This window comes from Melanaphis sacchari, unplaced genomic scaffold (assembly GCF_002803265.2).
Source record: "Melanaphis sacchari strain LSU unplaced genomic scaffold, SCAv2.0 Contig132_pilon_pilon, whole genome shotgun sequence".
Classification (NCBI taxonomy): Eukaryota; Metazoa; Arthropoda; class Insecta; order Hemiptera; family Aphididae; genus Melanaphis; species Melanaphis sacchari.
Window position 1 is genome coordinate 136,177 of NW_020270545.1, and position 23,800 is coordinate 159,976.

Consider the following 23,800-nt stretch of genomic DNA (forward strand, 5'->3'; position numbering starts at 1 on the left):
AAATTTCTTTTAATTTTACTAATTTAGATGCATGTAAATCAGCATGTTAACATACATTAACTCAATACCTATTAAAAATCCCATATAACGTGGTAATTTTAATAATATCGTATATCTCAGTTATAGTGCATAATAAACGAATACTGGCCAACGACGTCAACAGTAATGGCGAACCGCGCGCGCGACTCGGCCGGAAAACGCACTTTTCACGCTCACGCGCTGACGCGGTCCGCCGATTTTGTCGCTGCCACCGTCGCCGCTAACGCCTTTGCTACTACCACTCACCACGTGGATCGGTTGCCAGACAGTCGAGCGTCGACGGTGCCGTTTTTACTGTTACTACCACTCGATCCACTGAGACCATTCGTTGCCCGTTCAAAGCGTGCCTCGTCTATCACACGGGTTAAGCCCGCACACCGCCACCTGTATTATATTCACGAACATATAACACACACAAGAATCAATAAAATATTAAATTCATATAAGACCCGAGAGTACTGAACAGACTACAAACGGACTTAAAAGTCCGATCATTCGCGACCGCTGCAGATCGCGCGGAGGACATGGACAAGGGAGAAGAATCGGAAAAGACGTCCGGGGCCGTCGCAAACCACGCAATAAACGAGCATGGACCACGGTCTGCGGAAAATAATGGTGCATTTGACCACAATTCATCCTCAACCGTAGCAGATAGGAAGGTAGAAAAACGAGGGACCACTGAAGATGGCACACCGGAAGCGAACGACGAGAACGGAAACGATTCGGACATGCCGCCCGAAGAAGTGGCTATCGACGGGCGGAGCAAGATATTCCGGCTAGAAGGCGCAGTTTATTCAATTGGTAAGTGATTTACACTTTTTTTCACTTAGTACACATGATGCCATAATATAACATGATGTGCACTACGCTTTGTAACCTGGTTGATATGATTATAATAATATTTTATATATTATAATATATAAAACTATATATATATATATACTATATTATAGTATTTTTAGAGATTTTTAAACTTTACAAATTACGTTTGATTAACGTACAAACAGACGTCTATGGTCTGTTGATACATATTTTAAAAATTATGTTGACATGTCGGGCCTCGTTAATAATCATAATAATAATATAATATCACCTTATAACCACAAATGAATCACGATCGAAAAATTTGAGTGGTTGGCGTACCTTTGACACATAGGCAATAGGTATATCATAGTAGGTGAATTATAATGATATTATGTTCGACGAAACGAAACCGATATATAGCTATATTATAGGTATACTATAATCCAGAAGTTATATTCAAAATGTTTTTGATACACGGTGGCAGGTTTTTTGACTTTGTAGTATTTTAACTGAATTATAATCAGGAAATATTATTATATAGAGGTTACTGTGTTGTTTTCAAATTATAAATTCAATACGTATAGTTTTAAAACGAATTCGTATGTAAAAATAGAAAAAAAAAATGATTTTATTCAAACACTTTACGATTAGCATATTAAAATTTGGATTTTTTTAACGTAGTATTCTATGATTATTGCTAGCAGAACAAAATAATTCCATGGATTATAATTTTTTTTTTTTTTAGTGTAGAGATCTAACAAACTAAAAAATATTTTATCTGTTAAATCGATATTTTTTACTACCTAAGTACATTATTTTTGACACAAATAAACTAATATTATTGTCTTATAAAATAAACTATTTAACTAGTATAAATGAGATTACATAGATTTTGATTTAATAAGTATAAATTAAAACATTTTTACGATTACAACGAATATCATGGAAAGCTGTTTTTAGAATATGAATTAAGTTATTGAGTATACAGTACCAAATATACTTAAATTTAATAAAATTGTCATGCAATTAATATTTTTAGGGTATTGATAAATATATTTTTAATTTTGTTATTAATATACTACCTTCATATTATTACGATTATTACACGTTACGCAAGTAAAACTATTTAGTTAAAATTATATCATTAATATTTAAATTTAATTTTAATTATTAAGAATGATTTTAAGTACCTTGTATAATTACTAAAATAAAGACATTTACATATTAGGAGGTATATATTTTTAAAATACACTTTTTTTATTAATTAGAATAAATACAATTATATTGATCAAATTTAAGTACCTAATGAATTTTCCTTTGGTTTCCACTATTCAGTTAGAAGAAATTGTTGAAATTTTTCTGACCTTAATTGAAAAAAAAAATTCCCCACAAAAAAGTACTCATTTTTAACTATTGTAAGACAAAAAGTTTTTATTTTTCATTTCGAATTCAAGAATGAAATCAAAGAATGTTGATTTTGGTTATTTTGATAAAAAAAATGAAATGAAAATGTCAATAATAAATAAAAATTAACTGAAAGTTCATAGAAGATAAAACAATTAGTAAATAAATGTAAAATTATGAAACAAGTATTGTGTAATTTTTTATTTCTTATGCTTGTAAAATTCAGTGTACTAACTACTCTATCTCCATTTCATTTATATATTACATTAAAAATTTCAAACTGTTGAATTACGTCATAATATCGAATTAATTTGACTAAAACTAAAACCTTAATTCCGACGTTAACAAAAAATAAAAAAATTAAACATGTAATTTTTATTACTTACTCCGTTCATTATATTTATATACATTTATGACTTACTTGTAATACATTTCATTATTTTTTTATTGAATTATTTTATATTAATTCTTGAAAATAAACATATCGTTATATTTTAGCAATGATTTAAATTTAAATATCAGAAACATAGAATATTTCTTAATATTTTTTATCTAACATACTATTATCAGTTATCACATATTGCTTGAATTCAATTTTCTTAAAAATGAATAACTAATATTAGAGTAATATAGTTTAAAACATTTCTCATATTCTGGAATGTCATTGTTTTTTTTTATGGTAGTCAACATTTTAAGAAATGATTGTTTTCGCATTTTTTATGTATATTTTGAATTCATGTCTTTTGTAGTAAATATATATGGAAAGGGTTGAAACTTATTTTTATCAATGTTTTTAATTATTTCAAAAATAATTCTGGTTTTTGAAAATTATGAATTAAGGGTTAAAGTTAAGGTTTTAATTAAAACCAATATCAAACATTTTGAGAAAAGTTTTATTTTTATATTCTATAGATCTTATGTGAGCATATTATAAAAAGTGATGTTATATAACATTGCGTTGTATAATACATTGAATGAGCCATAAGGATTTTTTTGGTCGTTATTGTTGGAGTAAAAAATATTGGTAACATCGGAGAATGCTCATAGTCACAGTATGATACAATTGATATAAACTTTTTTTTTTTTAACAGTAGATCTCTATTTCAATTATGTTTATGCGAACTCACTAACGGTTTGGTTAAATATTTAGAATAAGATATACTTTTAATTTTGTTTACATAACTTAAAAATAATAATTCATATTATTGGTACATTTGTTGATAAAACAATGCTAAAACCTAATAAATTTAAAATATTGATTACATGGCATTTTAAAACCAATACCCATCTACTAAATTTCATGTAGCTTTAAATTATTTGACGTGATTACACTATAGTTTAATAATTAAAATAATTTAATACATTATTACTATATGTAATGAAAATAAAATACAACTACAATTATTAAAAAGAAGTTATTTAAGTATAAATTTGAAATTTATAATTATTAAAAAAATAAAAATAAATTATAATTCAATTTTTAAACTTGTGAACTATCTAGTAGATAAATGTGAAAAAAATAAATAAATAACCGATTTTATAATTTGTTTAAGTTATATAATAAAACTATAGAAATAGTTAATTTTCTAGAGAATTTATATGAAACATTTTTATTTTATGTAATTATTCATTAGAGTTATTGACTTTGGAATTCATAAAATTAGTTCTAAATTTTAGAATTTAAAAATTAAGATTTTTTTTCTTGACGTCAACATCAAAATTTTTAGAACAACTATATACAAGTGCTATCAGTGTATAAATTATTAATTTTTCTAATTATATTAGACTATTTTAATGCCAACTTCATTAGGCCTATCATAATAGCTTAATTATTTTATTATCATGACATAATTAACATAATTAATAAAATTAATTAGCTGTTAAATTAAAAGTTGCTATTTAATGATTTTTTAAGTCTATCGTTACAAGTTTAAATTTTAAATTTTTTTCTTGATTATTTATAGAATGTTTTATCAGGTTAAAAACACTTTTTGTCGAGTATAAAATATTTAATGCAACATTTAGATTATATATTTTACTTGTTATTTATAAATAATATTGAAATATTACTCTAAAAAAAAAATTTTTGAATTTATACTTCAATATTTAATTACTAATTAATTACCGTAAATATTTCAAAAAAAAAAAAAAATTAAAATTACTCAACATGTTTTGTTTTATTAGTACTAAAATATATATTTACGAGAAATAAAACAAAATGTATTGTTGAAAGCGTATTCAAATTTAGTATTTATTAATAATATATTGGTACTAAATTTGTGTTTGACGTTATATATATATATATATATATATATATACTTAGTTATATGAATTATATGCAAATTATTTAAATAATGATAATATTTAAACAATGAATAATGAGGTAATAATTTACCTATATTGTGTACAATTCAACATGTTTTTACATAGTTCTATTTATTAACATATATAAATAAATTTATAATAAAAATTAAGTTCAGTGAATCTTTCAATACCTTATTCAATGATTAAGTTAAAAGTGTAACTATATTTTAGATTCTGAGTGGAGCGATGATTATAGCAGCAATTAGTTATACGACAAACAACAATGCGTGTTCAGTATTTCTAATTTTTAAAAAAATATTTTATGACATATAGTACTATTAAAAAAATGTTTTTATTTTTAGTTATAAAGTTTAAAGATAACCTTTAAAAATGTTATCATCTAGTTTGTATTTCTAGGGGTCAAAATAAAATTTATTAACTGTAATTATCTTGAAATTGGGAAAAACTAAAAATTAAGGAAATACGAGTATAAATAGAGTTATTTAAATAACATAAATTTTTGATTTAATTAGTTTTATTTTATTTGTAATTCAAAAATAAATACCCATAAATGCTTGAAATTTGTATACATTTTTATATCAAAATTTTCTTGAAAAAGTATAATTTAAAAAAGGTTTTGGTTGTTGTTTATAATATATATGATTTTTTTAGGAAAAATATTTATTATTAAATAATTGATAGACAAATAATTTACTAATAACTATATAAATATTTAATACAATAATCTTAGGAATAAAGATTGATAGTTCGTTTCCGTTCAGAATCGTTTTTCGTATACAATGATTTATCATTGAATTTAAATTAAACACATCCATTACAATATCCTACTAAGTGACGAGGAATACAAACAGAGTAACTTTTCTGGTTTTATTTTTTACATTATACATTGTATTGTTTATCACTTTTCTTTTCCAATCGAAACTTAAAATTACATTTTATTTTATAAGAAATAAATAAATAAAATAACATCTAATTGATTAATTGTCTATATTAATAATTGGTATTGGCAGAAGAGCCTAGTATTGTATATAAGTATTAGCTTGAAAATTGTTGTAGGCAATATAATTTTATCCAACACTCTACTATATTATATCAATCATTAGTCATAAAGTTTATTTTAATTGTAGTTTTCACCGTGAACGAATACATTCGAACATCATAATTAATATTACAATACACGAGTTAGTCATAGTTAATTGATTTAAAATAAAACAGTAAGTATTATCTTACATAAAATGTCATAAAATATTTAATACAAAAATATATGATAGTGATACAAATGCAAGTCCATTTGTAATTTACTGTAAACCTATATCATTATTTTTAATACCCATAGGTCTTAACCTTTTTTGTTATCTATCGGATCGGAAAAATTTATGTAGGAGGTAATTTTCATCGACCACAAATATCACTATAATATTATAATATCAAGTCATTCAGTTTTTTTCAATAATGATATATTATAAGCAAATTTAATAATTGTATGCCGTTGTAATGAGTATAAAATAATAATAACATCTTGTAATTTGATAAAGATTTTATCAATATATTTGGTATGCTTAATTTTGAATTTATAATTCAAAATATATGATGCCGGACATGGTTGGTTTTGTATATTTATATACTTAAGAAGTAATAATATATAATATAATCTAATATATAAAATAAAATAAAATATATAACTTTATATTTATACAATATATATATATATATAACGTTTTGGGATTAGCTAATAATATGTATTGTATAGATACACATTGTGTAATAAAACTGCATCGTTTATATGTAGAAATAATTAGGATTATTTTTGACATTACATGACACGTTAATGTGTATTTTCTATGTTTACTACCATTAAATGTTTCTTTTTTTTTTAGTTTTTTTTTTTTGATAACATTACAGCTCAACTATTACATTAAAATTTTAAAAATAGATAGACTGATAATCTAAACAATATCTATATGCATATAATTTATGGAAATATTGATAACAATGTCGTCATCAATAGAAAATAGCGATTGAAATATATTTATAATGACAATGACAATTAGATAAAATATTAGTTATACATGTAAATTATGACAATGAGTACCTTATGATATTTATGGGTTATTTATTAATAATAGCTCATAAGCCATCTAGAAAATTAGACATCGTATCTTAAATAAATATTTAAAACAAAGATTATATAACTTGGTATGTACATTAGTATATTTTTTGAAGATTGTAACTAAAAAAATATAACTTAATTAATTATTATGTGGGTGATACAATTTAGATGTAAGTAACTTTATCATAAATTTGTGATTTTAAGTCTTAAGTTATACATTGCGTAATAGCATAAACATATTATTGCGTAAAATAAAAAATATTAATTAAGAATATTATTATGATATGGATAAAATATATTTTACGAGTACCTTTTTGAAAAGCTACTGTTTCTGGCTTAATTCCATTGATTGTAACTGTTTTTCATTTTATGTGATGTTATATAATTTTAAAATACTCGATATCCTTTTAATTTAAATAAATAATCTAAAAAAAATATATAATGTTCCTCCTTACTATAAAAATGGTGTTAAATGTTTTTATTTAAATCATCAAAATAATGATTTATGATAATATTTTAAATGCTATGGAAATATAAATTTTGTTCATAAAGTCATAACAAATGATAACACATTTCAATGATTTCTTTCAAAATTCGAAACGCAACGAAATGACACAACAATAATATCATCTTTAGTAGGTGGTAGTTATTGGCCATTTATGACTGTCTGTTCTTCCGGTATTTTCCATAGGAACTACAACTATATTTGTTTGGAGAGATAGATATTATTTAACAAGGCTAATGGTAGAATCATATTATCTAACATGAACAGAAAATCACTGAAAATTATGTTTTCAGAGGTGTAAATTACAAAATCGATTAACTAAACAAAATAACGCGAATTGTTGTATAATATATCATGTTATACATTCTAAATATAATTTTTATATTTTATAATATCAACGGATTTTTTCAGAGATATTTTTCTAATTATGTGTTTAAGTTATTTAATCTTTGTGTCGTCAAACAACCCCGTTAGAGTCGTTTCTTCTGACTTCCTAATTATATCAAATTCGTCAAATACTTTTAAATTTTCTCTTTTCTTTTCTTAATTACGATAAATGAATGAACATTTGTTTGTTCGCAATGTAGATGGTACAAATTTGTAAACGTGTCATGATGCTGTTTGTCATAGAATGGGAAGCAAGAACAAAAAAATCCTGAACAAAAATCGTCTCTGTTTAAGTGCTCTTTTACCAGTGTTTTTATCTTTGGGTTTTTCACTACTCATCATTATGACGTACTTAACTTAAATCGCCTACGGTGAAAACTATTTGGAAATAAAAATGTAAAATTTAAACGAAAAAAAGATTTTCGACAAAATAACAAAAAACAAAATCAGCAGGATTCTGCCGATGAGTAACATTATCTTTATGGAACATGATTTAATAAATTAATATAAACATTACATTATATTAATTTAATGTCAAAGTATAACAAAAAACAAGAACTTAAAATTTGTTACTTCACGTCTTATACTTTGTTTATGTGGCGGTTTCACATTATTTTATACATGTATATTGAGTGATAATATTTTATTAGTTGGTAAAACGTAGATTGTATCTATTTTATCAATTATATAAGTTTAATACATTTTCTGTTGTCTATGTAAAAAAAAAGAACTTAATTTTTTTTTTTTAAACATAAAAATGATCATTTTTCTTGTTTTTTGTATAGAATATAAACGAGAGAAATCATTATGGTAATTCACATTTTTATTTTGTGAATTTATACTGTCACACATTTGTTGTATTCACATCGATACGCCTATAGTGCGTTGAGATATAATATACATTAGCTACGCACTTGGGTGATATTAGAATATTTCAATATAAAATATATGTGTTTATAATATGATTTCGAGCTCTCCAAATCGAATAAATGTTGTAAAAAAAAAAAAAAAAATATGATAAATATAGGTTTATTGTAAATGTATATGAACAATGTGTTTCGAGAATTGTTTATACTTACAAATATAGGATTTGATAGAACGTGAGTGAGCACATATTTGTTTCAATACTGCTATTGAAAAATTATGGTAGACAGAAACAAAGCTTTGGAAAAATGCAATTGGTCAAATATGTATTTTATACGTTAAAATAATAATAATACATTGGTTATATAGAATCGATAATGCATTATGCACGAGAACGGCTGTGATGGTGGCGGCTGGGGTGGTAGCAGGGCCATCAGCCAATAAGAATTACGATCTGAGACGCATTAGTAGACCCGACCATCAGGTTGGGAAAATAGCTACCAAACGTCGTGATTAAATCTATACAATAGCAACCGTGGTCGATGGGTGAATCCATCCGTTTATAATTTTATATTTTTTCATGCACGAACGCTGAAGATGTCGGATAAACATCTCATCTACCGTAAACCAAACGTGTATCCAACCCTCTGCCGGAATATCAGGCCGGATGCTGATATAGTGGTTCTACTTCCGGTGCACGTACGCTTATCACCATTGCTCCATCCCGTCCGATGATGAGTTAAGTACGTCGACGTGACATTTAAATTTTTGCCGAGCATAATATTTTAGAATCGAATCGTTTTAAAAACACATATTGCAAAGTAAACGATTTACAGTAGTAGATATTTCTGTTCGTCAAAATTCTAGTGAAAGCGACCATTTTAATATCCGGTCGTCACTACAGTAACGATAATATAAAATTTTGTGTATATACGTACTTTTGAATATATATTATTATAAAAGGATGTCTCTCAATAAGTGCTAGGAATTTAATTCTCATTTTAATATTTACATTTTTATTTACGAGTAATTAGTCATATTTTTAAACGTTAAAAACCGAATTTTGGTATACCGTCTATCTTATAATTTAAATATTGTTTTTATTCAACACCGTAATATAATATTATACTCTCGAATGATGATTCTATTTTAATGTATTCCACGGGCAAATTGAATTATTATACCTGACCGTCATTTTATTTGTTTTGTCCGTTCGAGTTTGAACACACATACATATTGTTGTGTTATCGTTAAATTTCAATTCAATTCCCAATGTCGTTTAATTTAATTGTTCTTGTTTAGCAGTTTCGTTACGTCAATATAAGTAAAAGCCAATAGGTACAACAATAAATTACGGATTTTGATGGTTCACTGAAATGAGGAAACACAAAAATCCAATCTGAATCATCATACCTATTATATAAATGAATTTTTTCATTCATTGTTTTTTAGTGATTTTTTATTTATATTTAATATTCACGCATATTACTACTACTTATGAAATTTAACTATATTAAAATTGAAGTTCTATCAATTATTATGTTTAGTTAAAGTTTTTAATTTGTTTTAATAGAGTACAAAAATATTTATAGACATTTCAAATTAAGACATTGTTTTTTTCCTAATAAAAGAAACAATATAATCATACATTGGAAGATAAAAAAATAGATTATTTATTATAGCTGAAGACTTTATTCGACCAAATTAACTTGATACTGTTAGTGATTTTTTGATTTTTATACTTTTAAAAGGGTATAATTTCTCTTTTCGGCCATTACAGTTTTTTTTTTTTTTAATTCACAATTATAACAACTAAACTTGAAATTTTTTTATAATTATATGATATTTGTTTTAAAAATTCATGTGTAAAAATAAAATAAAATAAAATGTTTTAAAATATTGCTTTAGTCAAATTAAAAATTAATTTTTGTTTGACAAATTTTATAGTTTATATAGTCTTCAATGTAAGTTTAATTTCGTTTATAGTTGTTGTTTTAAAAATAAGATAAATCAGAGTTGTAGTTTGAATATTAAGCAAGTAACAACTCTGGTTTATTAATTTAAAAATTGTCAAATTCAGATGTGATATTTATAAGTTTTAAAGACAACTTATTGGGCTAGTCGAAAAGAGTAATTGGTCGAAAAAGAACTCTAAGTTTTGGTTGAAAAGTGACATTGGCCGAAATGGTAAGGTTGCATTTTGGCCAAAAAGGGGATTGCCTTCAGAGTGCAATGGAGTTCACATGTACCCACGTCAAATTTATAAAGTTCAGATATTGTGTAATTTGTGAAATGTTTATAACTTTACTATTTTGGTAGGTTCCTATTGGGGCTAGAGGAATTACTTTCATTGTGATATTTACCTAATTTAAGCAATAAATAGACGCAAATTTAAATTTCTAGTGTTTTTTTGAACTATAATATCGAGTAAATTTTATAAATTTTGTCAAACAAATCAGTTAAATTTTAAAAAATTAGTGAAACAAATATATTGGTATTACAATAATTTTTATTTTGTTTACTGAAATTGTTAATTATTTTAGTTTGTTCTGTAAAAAGAAAGAATTCTCAAAAATTTGTATGTACTTGATTGGAACTTTAGGGTATAGCCATTATTAATGAAATTAATTTTGGTTATTTTGTCGTAACAAAATAAAAATAAAAAACATTAAATTAGATATTTGAAATTTTTCAGATTATTTATTTAAAGTATTTTATAATTAAATAATTTCATAAAAATTCTATCCTAACTAAATCAAATTTAAAACATTTATTGAAAATATAAATACTAAGACTCTTTGGACCATAACAACTATAATCATATTTAAAATTGTTAGTCTCATAGAAATGCTTTAAATATGTTATTAATAAATCCAAGTTATGAAAAGTTGTTACGGCATGCCTTTACGTATAGAAATGTAAGAAATTTTTATATTTTACAAAAAGAGTACTGGGAAAATAACTATACACTGAAAAAAGCTATATAGTTATGTTTAATATTGAATTTCGATTATTGAATTTTTAGATTATTCACGGCAGTTAGCTTGCTAGTAAAAATTTGTCCTGCAAGGGTCGTAGTTTGAAAGGTTTGGATACTCCTGTAATCAAAGACATCTAGGTAAAATCGCAATTAAAAAATTGCAAAAGTTGTAAATCAAAATTTTCTTACGATTTGTAAGTTTAATATTAATAGTATTTATTTTTAAATTTCTTATTAGTTTTAATTGCATATGTGTATACCTATTAATAATTAATATTTGTAAAAATATACTCATAAATTTTTCTTAATGAAATTATAATGGCTTTCATTATCAATTACTTTTAAAAATAACATAAATATGTGTTTTATAATTACTATATAATCAGCAGAACTGTATTTGAATTCCATGATTTATCACTGCAATTAAAATTATGTCAATATACAATACTAACCTGTGTGAACCCATAAAGTTAATTTGATCTCAGTATTCTGTCTCTAATTTTAAAATTGGTTTTAATATATTTCAAACTGTTGGTACTAACTTATATTGAAAATGCTATTGAATAACGGTATGATTGGCGTACACCCTAATTAGTCATTCTTTTACCAAGTTTGTCTAGTCTGATGTATAGCTATCAAATAAGTAATTAATCAAGGATGTTTCTAACATGTTATTATTGACAGTTTTTTAATGATACAGAAATATCATTTATTCATTAATAGTTTCTACAATCATATACAATTATCTGTGATAGGTTTATTAATTATTAAATTATACATCAAAATAATATTAGTATTTAATTAATTTGAGTCAATTAAATTATTATTTAACACATTAGTTAAATAACAATACGTAATTTTATTTCAAGTAACTTAGTCACTTGTAAATTTGTTGTATATTATAATAATATATGTGTGTTTGTATAACGTATTGATTCTAGAACTTGTTAATCCATACAACAAACAGAATATTTGAAACATACCAATTTAAATACTGTTCACATTATTGTTTCATATTGCATACATTATTTTGTTATGAATTATGATCAATATATAAAATATACATATTTCGGACACCATTTTTATAGTTTTTAGTTTTAAACATTTTCTAGAACTAACTAATGTGTAGTTTATAGATATTAATTTGATCTATCAGTTAGATTAAAAAATGAATATTAATCAATTTAAAGGCTAGTTTAGATTAAAAAGAACACTTTATTGTCATCAAAAACTTATTAAATATTATTTTTAGTATTAAAATCATTATTACCTACTTAGTTAATTAATATGTAATTTAAAATGTACATACTTTTCAATAAGGTACATATTTTATTATAAACACTAATTATTAATATGTGAAATGAGAAAGCTTTTGGTTTTATATAGTATATATTATTATTTTTCATAAAAATCTTTTTTTTAGAACGTTTTTGAGTTCAAATGTGTTAATGTAAAATACACTTCTGTAGCACTTTTGTCTAGTTTTAGTCTAGTTAAAAAAGTTTAAATTGTTTATCCAACATAAACGTTTTAATCAGTAGAGAATACCTGTGTAAAAATCATAAACAATAAAGTGAGTTTTATAATAAAAACTAGTAAACAAAGTAGAAAAAAACGCAAATTAAAATGATAAGAAATTCAATTATCTATTATCGTTATTTTTAAATCCACTGTACAATAAATTAGATATTTCTACTTCATCCATACAGTTAAAATACTCGTACAAACTTTAGAGCTTAATATACTAGGTTAATATTAACCAATAATTAGTATACGTTTATTATATTAGTACATATATGGCATATTTTATTATGTTTGTATTGTTAAACTATAATTATGTAAATTAATTTATGAGGAACGTAAATAAAGACAAATTATACGAGTTTAAAATTAATATTTTTGTGTTTAATATTTGATTCGGTTTTTAAAATGAATAGATAGGTATACTTATACATGGTTAACACATCTTATTCGTTATTTTATTAAAAAACTTTAATATATTTTCAATATTTAAATATACATAAATGTATATATGGGTAGAATTATTTTTGACACTCAAAAATAATATACAGATTTTAAATATGACAAACTTTTATAGTATTTTATATATTTTTAAATTTTGAGCTGAGTCATAAAGGTATTTATTATTGATATCACGAAAATGTATATTTTTTTAGTTTTTTAATTGTCATCACCTTTTAGAATAATAAAAATGCTCTGATTATTAACTTTTACTGTGGATTCTGGAAGAAAATTGGATCTAATTGATACCTTAAAAACTATATTAGTGTTGTTGTTAGAATGGGGAGTAAATTTTTTAAAATAAAATAAAAAAAATGATTATTACTATATTTTTCACCTACAATAATCACAGTAAGATATTTTTTTTGAAGCATTTTACTGATATTTGTGCAATATTTACGATTAATACCGTACCATCGTTACCACTCACCTGTATTTATATTTTCGATTCCTAATACATTTATTAAGGAAAATTTATTTTAGTTACCAAATATATGTATACATGGTACACTTAAAGAAATTGTTTTATTTAATAACTTCATACATACGTGTGTACGTAATACTCGTATAATATGTATAAATAGATAACTTAAAGTAAGCTCTCAAAAATACGATAAGCAAAGTGTATGTTATGGAAGTATCGAGTAACAACCAAGGTATTTTTTTACCTCGTAACCATTAAATTATTTATTATTGTTTTTGTATGAATTTATATTGTGAATTATATTTCTGTACGAGTGATCAAAATACATTTTCATGGAATATGTTTAGTTACTTTATACTTATAATAATACGTTTTTCAGGAACACAATGTATGCAATTTGGTTCGTTTGTTAACTGATAAAGTTAGTGATGGGGGAAAAATAAATAAATATTAGTATGTATTTGTGTATGCTTCATCATCACATATTGCGGAAATTATATTTCTATGTGTCTAGACTTATTTTACTGCGATGTTCTATCACGTATTTTGTTTGTATATTTGTGTATCAACGGTTTGATTAAAATTTTTCTATTTAAGTATTCAATAAGGTTTGTTATATTTTATTGGAGAGTTGTATAGAATTTAAAGCTTTTTACTTAGTTTATAAAGGTAGGTATTAACAATAAAAAGAGGAAAAATTTAAATGCCGTTTTGTAAAAATTTATTATTTTTGTTTTTTTTTTTTGATTTTTATGGACATTATTAAAAATAAATATCTTATTTTACTTTTTAAAACATTTTTCTATTTTATTTATTAAATAAAAATAATAATAAAAAAGAGACAAAATAATGAGTTAAAAAAATTTGATAAATATTTTAAGTTTCTACTGGTTAATCGTTTTTGAACTATAACAAAATAAAGACATTAATAATTGTGACATGTGCCTTTGAGTGTTATAAGGGCTATAAGTTAAAGTCATTTAGGTAGATATGTATCCTATTAAAAAAAAAAAAAAAATTAGGATTTCTGGGCGACCTTTTCAGTCAATATCTTCAGTTATTATTACATACATTTTTTTTTAACTTGTTGGTACTAACGAGTACAAATAACTGTACATCATATTATTGTCACACGATCGGACACACATTATTTTTTTCCATGGGTGTCATTTCGAACCTTTCTTTGTCGTACTCTTGTATGTAAAAAATAATAAATAAATGAACGAGAAAAATACCTATGCGTGAACCATAGTAATATTGAAACACGGTATAGGTTGGGTATGTATTATATACATGAATGTGCGTCAAATTGTAAGTATCTATGTATTTCAAAAGTATAGGGCAGTATGTATACGAGTGATATCGTCGTTCGTTTTTAGAAAGGAAAATAAAAATAAATAAATACGTACGGTACGTTGATTGTAAGATGGAAAACGCAGTTCTTTGGTTGAAATATTGTGCAAAGGGCGCTTAAAAGAGAATATTTTGTGTATATATTTTACTGAATTGTATATTATTTTAAATGTTATGCGTAGGCATTTTTCTCTTCGTCGTATTGTATATCATTGACACATATACCACGTAAGAAAAAAATTTGCGTACACACACACACACACACACACACACACACACACACACACAATATTGATTTTATATTTTTTTCAATGATTATTTGATTTATATAAAATTCTATGTAAATGTATACCATAGAAAAAACTAATGAATTCGTGATATGAACAGCTTAAAATTAATCCAACTGTTTTAAAAATGGTTTTGTGTATGGAAAATAATTATATCTGTAACGATAAAAAGTTTCAAGTCCCTTCTATTAAGGCTTTTTAAATTAAAATAACAAAAATCGTTACATAAAAACATTTTATTCTTAATTTATTAGATATTCAGTTTCATCAAAATTTGAACTTCAAAGCTTATAAAAAAAGTTCTGTTAATTAAGAAAGTGTATATTTTTAATGATATTTTATTTTAAATTTATTTTGCTATAAAAATTAGTGCATAACATAATATATTAAAATATATTTATACAATAATATATTAGGAATTACAGTATTATTAGCTAATTCACATGTTTTACATTAATAGTTTTCAGTATAAATAAGTATTATTATTAAAATTACTTTGAAGCAAATAATAGTTACAAAAAAGCAGAAATTAAAATTTTTTCATTATTTTTATTAAATATAATTTTTTTCTAATAAAAAAAGTGTATCTTTAGGTATATTAAAATAAAACATACACGTACACACATATTATATAACATTGTAAAACCAAAAAATACATCGCATAGCTGAGAATATTTATAAACACAACATTATGTAAAACTAATACAATTCATTGCGCTTCGCTACTGATTTAATATACAAAAATTCCAAATCCAAATTGTTGAGGAATTCCCCTTTCTCACTCATTTCCAAAAATAAGCTACTAAAACATGGTGATATACTATAGTCTCAATAGTTCAATCTCTTGTATGTATTTCATTTGGAAAGTCGTATGGTACAATATTATGTAGTACCTACGTATATATGGCTGTTATGCGACGGACAGAGAAATTGTCCTGCCGGTTACTGAATTGTGTTCTGCAGCTGACAAAAGCAGCCGTCCGCCAGCTTGCTTATTTTGTGTCGTTATAATATTACTACTACAAATGGTTTTAGTTTGACAGTAACATATTGCCGAGCGTTGCGCGTAACCGGTCAAAAAATGGATCCGTTTCTTTATTTCGCATAAGATATTATGTTTGTATTTTTTTTTTTTTTTTTGTAAAGGCAAATGAACATATATCACCCCCTCTGGTGTATCGAGCACGGGTCTCGTACATTGCAGTTAATACATCGTAGATTTGATATTCATAATGAGCGGAGAGGAAGTGCGGGTGCAGGGAGAGCAGTAAAAGTGTGAGGCCGCGCATGGTATCCGCTGACAATAATTTCGTGATAACCAAGAGCACACGTACAGGAATGATATTGTGAATAAAACATAATTGTGTACAAGAACTTACGAAATTTTCCTTTGGTATCCGCGTTCGTCACTCGAGTTTCCGTGAACGTTCGTTGGTGTACGGTATTTGTGCGTTGGGTCGAAGTTGAACTGAAAAAATCCCTACACGACTTAACAAGGCTAATAACAATATATTATACACATACGCGCCACGTTCGCCGTTTCATTCAGTTCGCTATCCCTGACAACGATCGACCTACCGGCCCTTGACGACCTCGGCGTATACAATTCTATATTCAGTTTGATATATAATATACATTGTCTATCATTGTCTAATGAAATATATACATGTATAATATGGCGTGTGGCTTCCAAAACGCGTACACGCATATATTTATTATTACGAAGAAAGGAACTTGGTGGTCGGTATTCGACACGTATGTGCGAGTGTGTGTTTTGTATACCATACAGTACTATACTACTGTACACCGCATTTTTGACCGGGAATTCGACAAAAATTGCCACCAATTGACCCAAAAACTCTCGCACGTCCATTATTATATGTGTCCCCGATCACGAATTAGACAGCAGTCCCTTTACGCTCAATGATTGATGGCGTGTCGCGATTTTGTCAAACGCGCCGTAGTTCTCTTCGTTCAGATGCAGTATACGTCCACGCACTTATGTGTTGAGCCCACGCGTCTTGCTCCGATCAAATTGCATTCGATTTTTTTTATGGAAACTGTGGTAATCGATTGGAAATCTAACGGAAACACAATTTTCAAGCTTTTTTATGTAATAGACATCCCACGCGTAACACCAATTGTCTACGTCTGTGGCATTTACAACAGGTTTTATCCTATAATTATTGGTAATAATTTTTCGAATCTGTCGAACATCGACTGGTGACCATGTTATCATAAATAACAATTAATTTTTTTCGATTTTGTCATTCATGTAATAAACAAAGAGTTTAAATTATGTGTTTTTTCAAATGTAATGTATAAATATTATTTAAATTATTGTATATTGTAGAAAATCAAATATTTATGCTGTAAAAAAGTAAAGATGCTTAGTATAAAATAATCTTGTTAATGGTTTCTTATGAAAATAAATTTTAATAAATATAATAAAATATTGTTCTTACATTATTCAACTACATTTTAGTTTTACAAATACATCATCATGTCATGATACATTTCTAATAATTTACTTTAGAAAAATATTTTTAATTGTAAAAAAATAAAAATAATAATCGTATATGTTATACATATATATATTATATATATAATAGTATAATAAAATTTCGTTTAATTTCATTCTTATCAAATTAAAAGAACATAGATATTGAGGTTTTACATTTATATGATGAATTTTATTACCATATTTGTATATTATAGTTCATAATATAGTAGGCTGTGAAGGCTGTGTATAAATTTGATGATTGACAAGATTTCGAAAGGCACGTAACATCGTATAGCAGTTTAAGTTGAATGACAATGACAGATTGACTATATTTAAAAAATATTATATCATTGGTTATAATCAAAGTGGTTGATAAAAACGGCGAAAACATAAATTTCGACTGACGGACAGGCGAAAGTTTCTGACATAAAATTGAGAATAGAAGAAACGAAAAAAAAAATATAATAAATTTTAAACTTGTGAGGAAGTTTTTTTTCTTTAAGACCTATTGGTAATGGTATCAGTAGAGTGATCATGTCAAATACTTAGTGATGTTGGACCTTCAGAGTTTTTCATGATAATAAAACTAATGACAACGAGCTCTTAGTTCAAGTTAAGAGCAATAAGTGCACTTAAGTTTATTTTGTTCTAGTACTAAAAATACTAATGAAATACTTTATACACATATCATTTTCAAACGTGTCATATAATATTTTTTAGTTTCCAAACAATGCTATACTATTAAATAGATTTAGTGTGTTAATATATGACTATATATATATATATATATATATGGTTTATAAATCGTTAAATTGTTAACTAAAATAAGTTATACGCTTGAAGGTTATTGTCATCAGTCACTTGTATAAATATATAATATATGTATACATTTTATTACTAAATCTATTTAAATCAATTTGATTTATAATTTATACCTGATTAAATAATTAACAATAATACTACACAGAAAAAAAATGATCTCTTCATTACTGTTTTAATTGTGTATCATTACTGTAATAATATTATAAATATATTTTTTGAAATAAACAAAAATCATGCATTTAAAAATAATGAATTATTATGTTGTTTATTTATGAGCATTTCTTTTTATTTTGTAAATAAGTAGATAATTACTTTTATTACTTATATTATAGATACGTACTTTTATGCATGTATTTTAGAAACCAAATCGTTTATTGAATTGATAAGTTAAAAAAAAATACATCTAGTGAAGAGATCTTTTATTTCTGATTTTAATAGGTTGCTATTATGATAAATTAATGGTTTTTTTAAAACTATTGACAAATAAAATAATTGATAGTGAAGTTTATAAATATATATACAACTATTTTAATTGATATATGAAACATATCAATATAAGAAAAAAATATGTATTTAATACAGTTTAGCTAAAATCAAAAATATTAGGACCTTTTAACTACTATACTTGATATTTCAGTTTTATTTCAAGAACTATTGTGTAAATTATTTTAGATACGTAGAATGTAAAATAAAATTGTAATATTTAAAATATTTTATGGTCAAACCGAGTTTCTTATTTTGTAATGTTTTAAATATAAAAAAAAAATAATATAGTCATTTTTGTTGAAAAAAAATAAATGTTTTAAATATTTTTTTTTTTTTTAATATATCCAAAAAAAAAAAAAAAACAATCAAATTTATACTATTAAAATTAATAAATACACAACTATAGTTTTCTTACGTATATTTTAAAAACATGATTCCAAAATTTATGTTTTTTGTTAAATAAACAAAGTTTTTTTATAATTTACATGTCAAGCGTTAATAATATAGGTACTATCCAAATCTTAAAAGAGATTGTTTTTGACTTATGTTTGTAGGCTACGTCATTATTTAAATAAAATATTTAATACCATTATTAAATATATATATTTAAAAGCCTACATTTTCTTTGTCATGGTATCCGTTTTGTAAATGGAAAAGTTCATTTTAAAACATAATATCGATTAACAGTAAATGTTATTTCTGACGACTGTTTAGAAGTATACAAAACCATTAATCGACTCTTTGGTAAAAAATATTTAAAAAAAAGCTTGGTATAAATTCGTATAAATATAAGAATAGTATTTTTCGACTAAGTGCTGAAGCATTTTACTGTTTATTTCATCAGTTTGTAACTTAATCAACTTCTTTATAATAGTTGAGTATATAAATACTTGTTTATTTATGAGTAATAATAGTATCCTCCAACTGATTTTGTTAAATAAAATATTTAAGACATTTTTAAATCAAAACATAATTTAATGACGTGTTTAACTGTAAAACTAGCTTGAACGTTAACGTTTAAAACATAATTTTAAATATGATTTGTATCCAAAGCAGTAAGAAATTTCAAATTCAACAATAGATATTTAATTAAAACCTTACACGTAGGCACGTAGGTAATGTTGTGTTATGCGTAGCAATTCTTAGTTATTTTAGATTCTTAACGGGATAATGTGTTTCTTTTGGGGGTTTGGTTTCAAAAAATCTCTTTGGAGCAATAAAAACAAATTAAAAGTTTGCCAAAGTATCAATATACTTTTTAAATTGGACATTTATGTATTAGATTTTAGATAGACGTGATTATACATTTGTGGTACATAACTGAAATGTTAAAAACTGTGGTTTTTTTTATATAATTGTTAGTGAAATCTATAACATAAGAAATAATTACTTAGCATTTAAAATACTTCCATATTATTTACGTGAAAAATATATTTTTATTTAATATTAGCAATACTTATCAACGAGATGTATTGAAATAAAAGCGAAAATTGCAGGGTTTAATTTATCTTCTGAAGAGGTTTTGGGGAAAAGCTCATCGGTGAAATTGAATGTATAGATTGTTCAAGTATTTAATGTTTTAACTGGAGTCATTTTTTTTAAAAACATTTGATTTAATATACTATAATAGTGTGTGTATAGTAACTTTAAAATGCATGTATATTTCTGATACTAAATAACTTATTAAGTAAATATTATATTATTTATTATCGAAAACGTAACTATATATCTAATGCAGATGAAATTTATTTTTATTGGTAATAATTAGAGGTCTGATTTATATTCTCTTAAAATTTTTAAATATGATGTTTGTATGTTATTAAAAATAAGCAATATATTCTTTTAATATTTTTTGTAAGTATCAGATATATGATATTTTATATTCTAAAAAATACAAAATATTCTTAAAATATTCTATATTTTTATATATATAAAAAAAATAAAAAATACTAAAATTATTTAGTTAAAATTTATTTAAATAATTGGGTTTACAATAAAAGTTTAAATTTATTCTACTTAATATTTTTTACAGTAAAAATTAATTAGAGTATAAATAGTAAATGAAAATAACATGTAATATAATTATTAATTATTTTCTTTGGAAAACTATTTACAAAAGTAAAAATATTGTTTTTTATTTTCAAATATTATCTAATGCAGTGGTTCTCAACCTTTTTATGCTTACGGCATATTTTTTATAACTATATAGTTTGACGGAATACTATAGTAATAAAATAATAAGAAGCAAACAAAATAAAAAATATTTTTATTTTAATTATTACTTTTATCATATCATTAAAAACTAATACCTAATAATATACGTATGTATTACGGTCGCGACACACTAGTGTGCTGCGGAACACCGGTTGAAAAATACTGATCTAATGTATTGAATATTGTTGAACCCTTAAAATATGCTTTTTATACAAAATAAAATTGTTTTTATGAATTTCACGTTTCATGAATCGTAAACATATCTTACTCCTATTTAACTGCATACACTAGAAAAAAAAAAAATGTGAAATCATAAAAATCAGACCTCAAGTAATAATTAATAATTTTACCATTTAACTAAAATTGGTAAAATTTATTTAGTTAATTTATTTTATTTTACTCTGTAAATATGGATAAGTGAGCAGGATAACTAATGAAATTACTAAAAAATGATTATGAGATAAGTTCTGAATAATACTATAATTATGTAGTTAATATTGAAGTATAACAATATGATAAACTTAATTTTTATAATTGTAAAAAATGAATAATTGAAATGTTAATTATTATTGATTTATATTCATTGAAAATTATACATTAAGTATAAAAAATAACTATTATATTTTGAGAATTTTTGGTAATAAAGCGTAACAAGAATTTGATATACTAAATTATTGCAGCCGATAATTTGTGAATAAAAACAGTTAAACAAGGCGCAGTTGAAAAGTTACTGTATGAGTTAGTTTGAATATATAAAATATATATATTTTTTTTTTTGAACAAAAAAATACATCTTTAGAGCACCTAAAAGCTCGGTCTTGCGACTTTTTTTAGATTTTGTGTACTTTGAGTTAAAGTTAATAGTTTTAATGAAATTTTTAAATTGAATTATTTTTAATAAAAATAAAAATCTGGCTTTTAGTCATCCGTAGAATATTCACATATTTCTAATAAAAAATAAGTGTAATTTCTCAAGCGAATAATTAGAAAAGAAAACGATTTCTATAGAATAGCGAAATTATTTACAAAAAAACTATACCAATAAAATTTATTATATTCTTTGTATTAATTAGAGTTGTGATAAATACTTATTATAGTTTGTCTATTCAATAATAATAATAATAATAAAATACCATAAATATTGGTATTATAGAATTTTTAAATTTAATAATATTAATCTGTCATTTATAAATTTGTAAAATTTTTAATACTGTGTTTTTTTTATAAATAAAATAGTTTTTTAGAATAGATATGTTAGTTAAATAACGTATTGGTCATAATTACATATTTAAGAGTAGCTTAACTTTATCGCAAGTAATTTTATAGTAGACATTAGTATAAAATATAAAATTAAATCTATTTTTTCGCGGTTTATTTACCATAGTTTAAACAAGATAAATTTAATATTTATAAAATTATAAAATAAACATTCATTTATTTATTTTTTTTTAATAAGTTATCATTTATATTACCTACTGTCGAATTTCTGTCCATTGCACTTAAATTCTTTTATTTTTGAGGCGTATGATTACATTTTTCTTTGATCGTGCGTAAATAGAAAATGTTTAGTATAATAATAAAAAAAAGAACACTTGAAAATTCAGTCTTTTATATCTTAAAGCTCAGATATTTATCCAATATTGAATTGAAGATTATGTTTATAATCCATCTTAACTCATATTTATACATTTTTATCTTAATACTCGACTTCATTAATACTTGCTTACCTTAGCTGAAGACCTATCAATTGAGAAATACATAGGTAAAGCAGAGCAGAAGGTTAAATTCGGTTGATATAATATGAAAAGAACAGTTTTTTTTAATGATTTATATATGTATATGAGTGGTTTTTTCTCGGGTTCAGAGTAGAGAACATTTATTCTTTTTATTGGAATTTTTTATTGGTACCCTCACATACTCTATCTCAAAAGTTATTGGTTCGGTGACGTCAAATATTATCATGTCACCCACTAAGACGAGTACCTACTTATTAAATTCTCTACCATGTCATCCTTGCGTCAATAAAAGTGTAACGGGCATTCCAAAATTGTTGGTTGGGAAATTGAAAATTGTTTTTGTCAATGTTGAGTATGTACAATATACTGTTGTAATACTGTCACCGTAACGAAAATTATGGTAGAATTAAATGTATATGTTCTATGTTATACGGCAAAATTAGTTTCTATATGATGTTTGAGTAGGAAATAAAAATCGATATTGATAAATTTTTAAATTTGTATACAAAATATAAAACAAAATGCATCTATTTTT

General features: G+C 24.2%; 1 protein-coding gene across 1 annotated transcript in view; it reads left to right on the forward strand.

Annotated features, from left to right (window-relative positions):
- The first annotated feature begins 294 nt into the window (after positions 1–294).
- LOC112591365 (calcium/calmodulin-dependent 3',5'-cyclic nucleotide phosphodiesterase 1A-like) overlaps positions 295–23,800 on the forward strand; it is a 350,746-nt gene continuing 327,240 nt past the window's right edge. Inside the window, exon 1 of the mRNA XM_025335166.1 lies at positions 295–840. Coding sequence (XP_025190951.1) covers positions 564–840 — 277 coding nt within the window. The 5' untranslated portion in view covers positions 295–563. The remainder of the gene's footprint in view (positions 841–23,800) is intronic.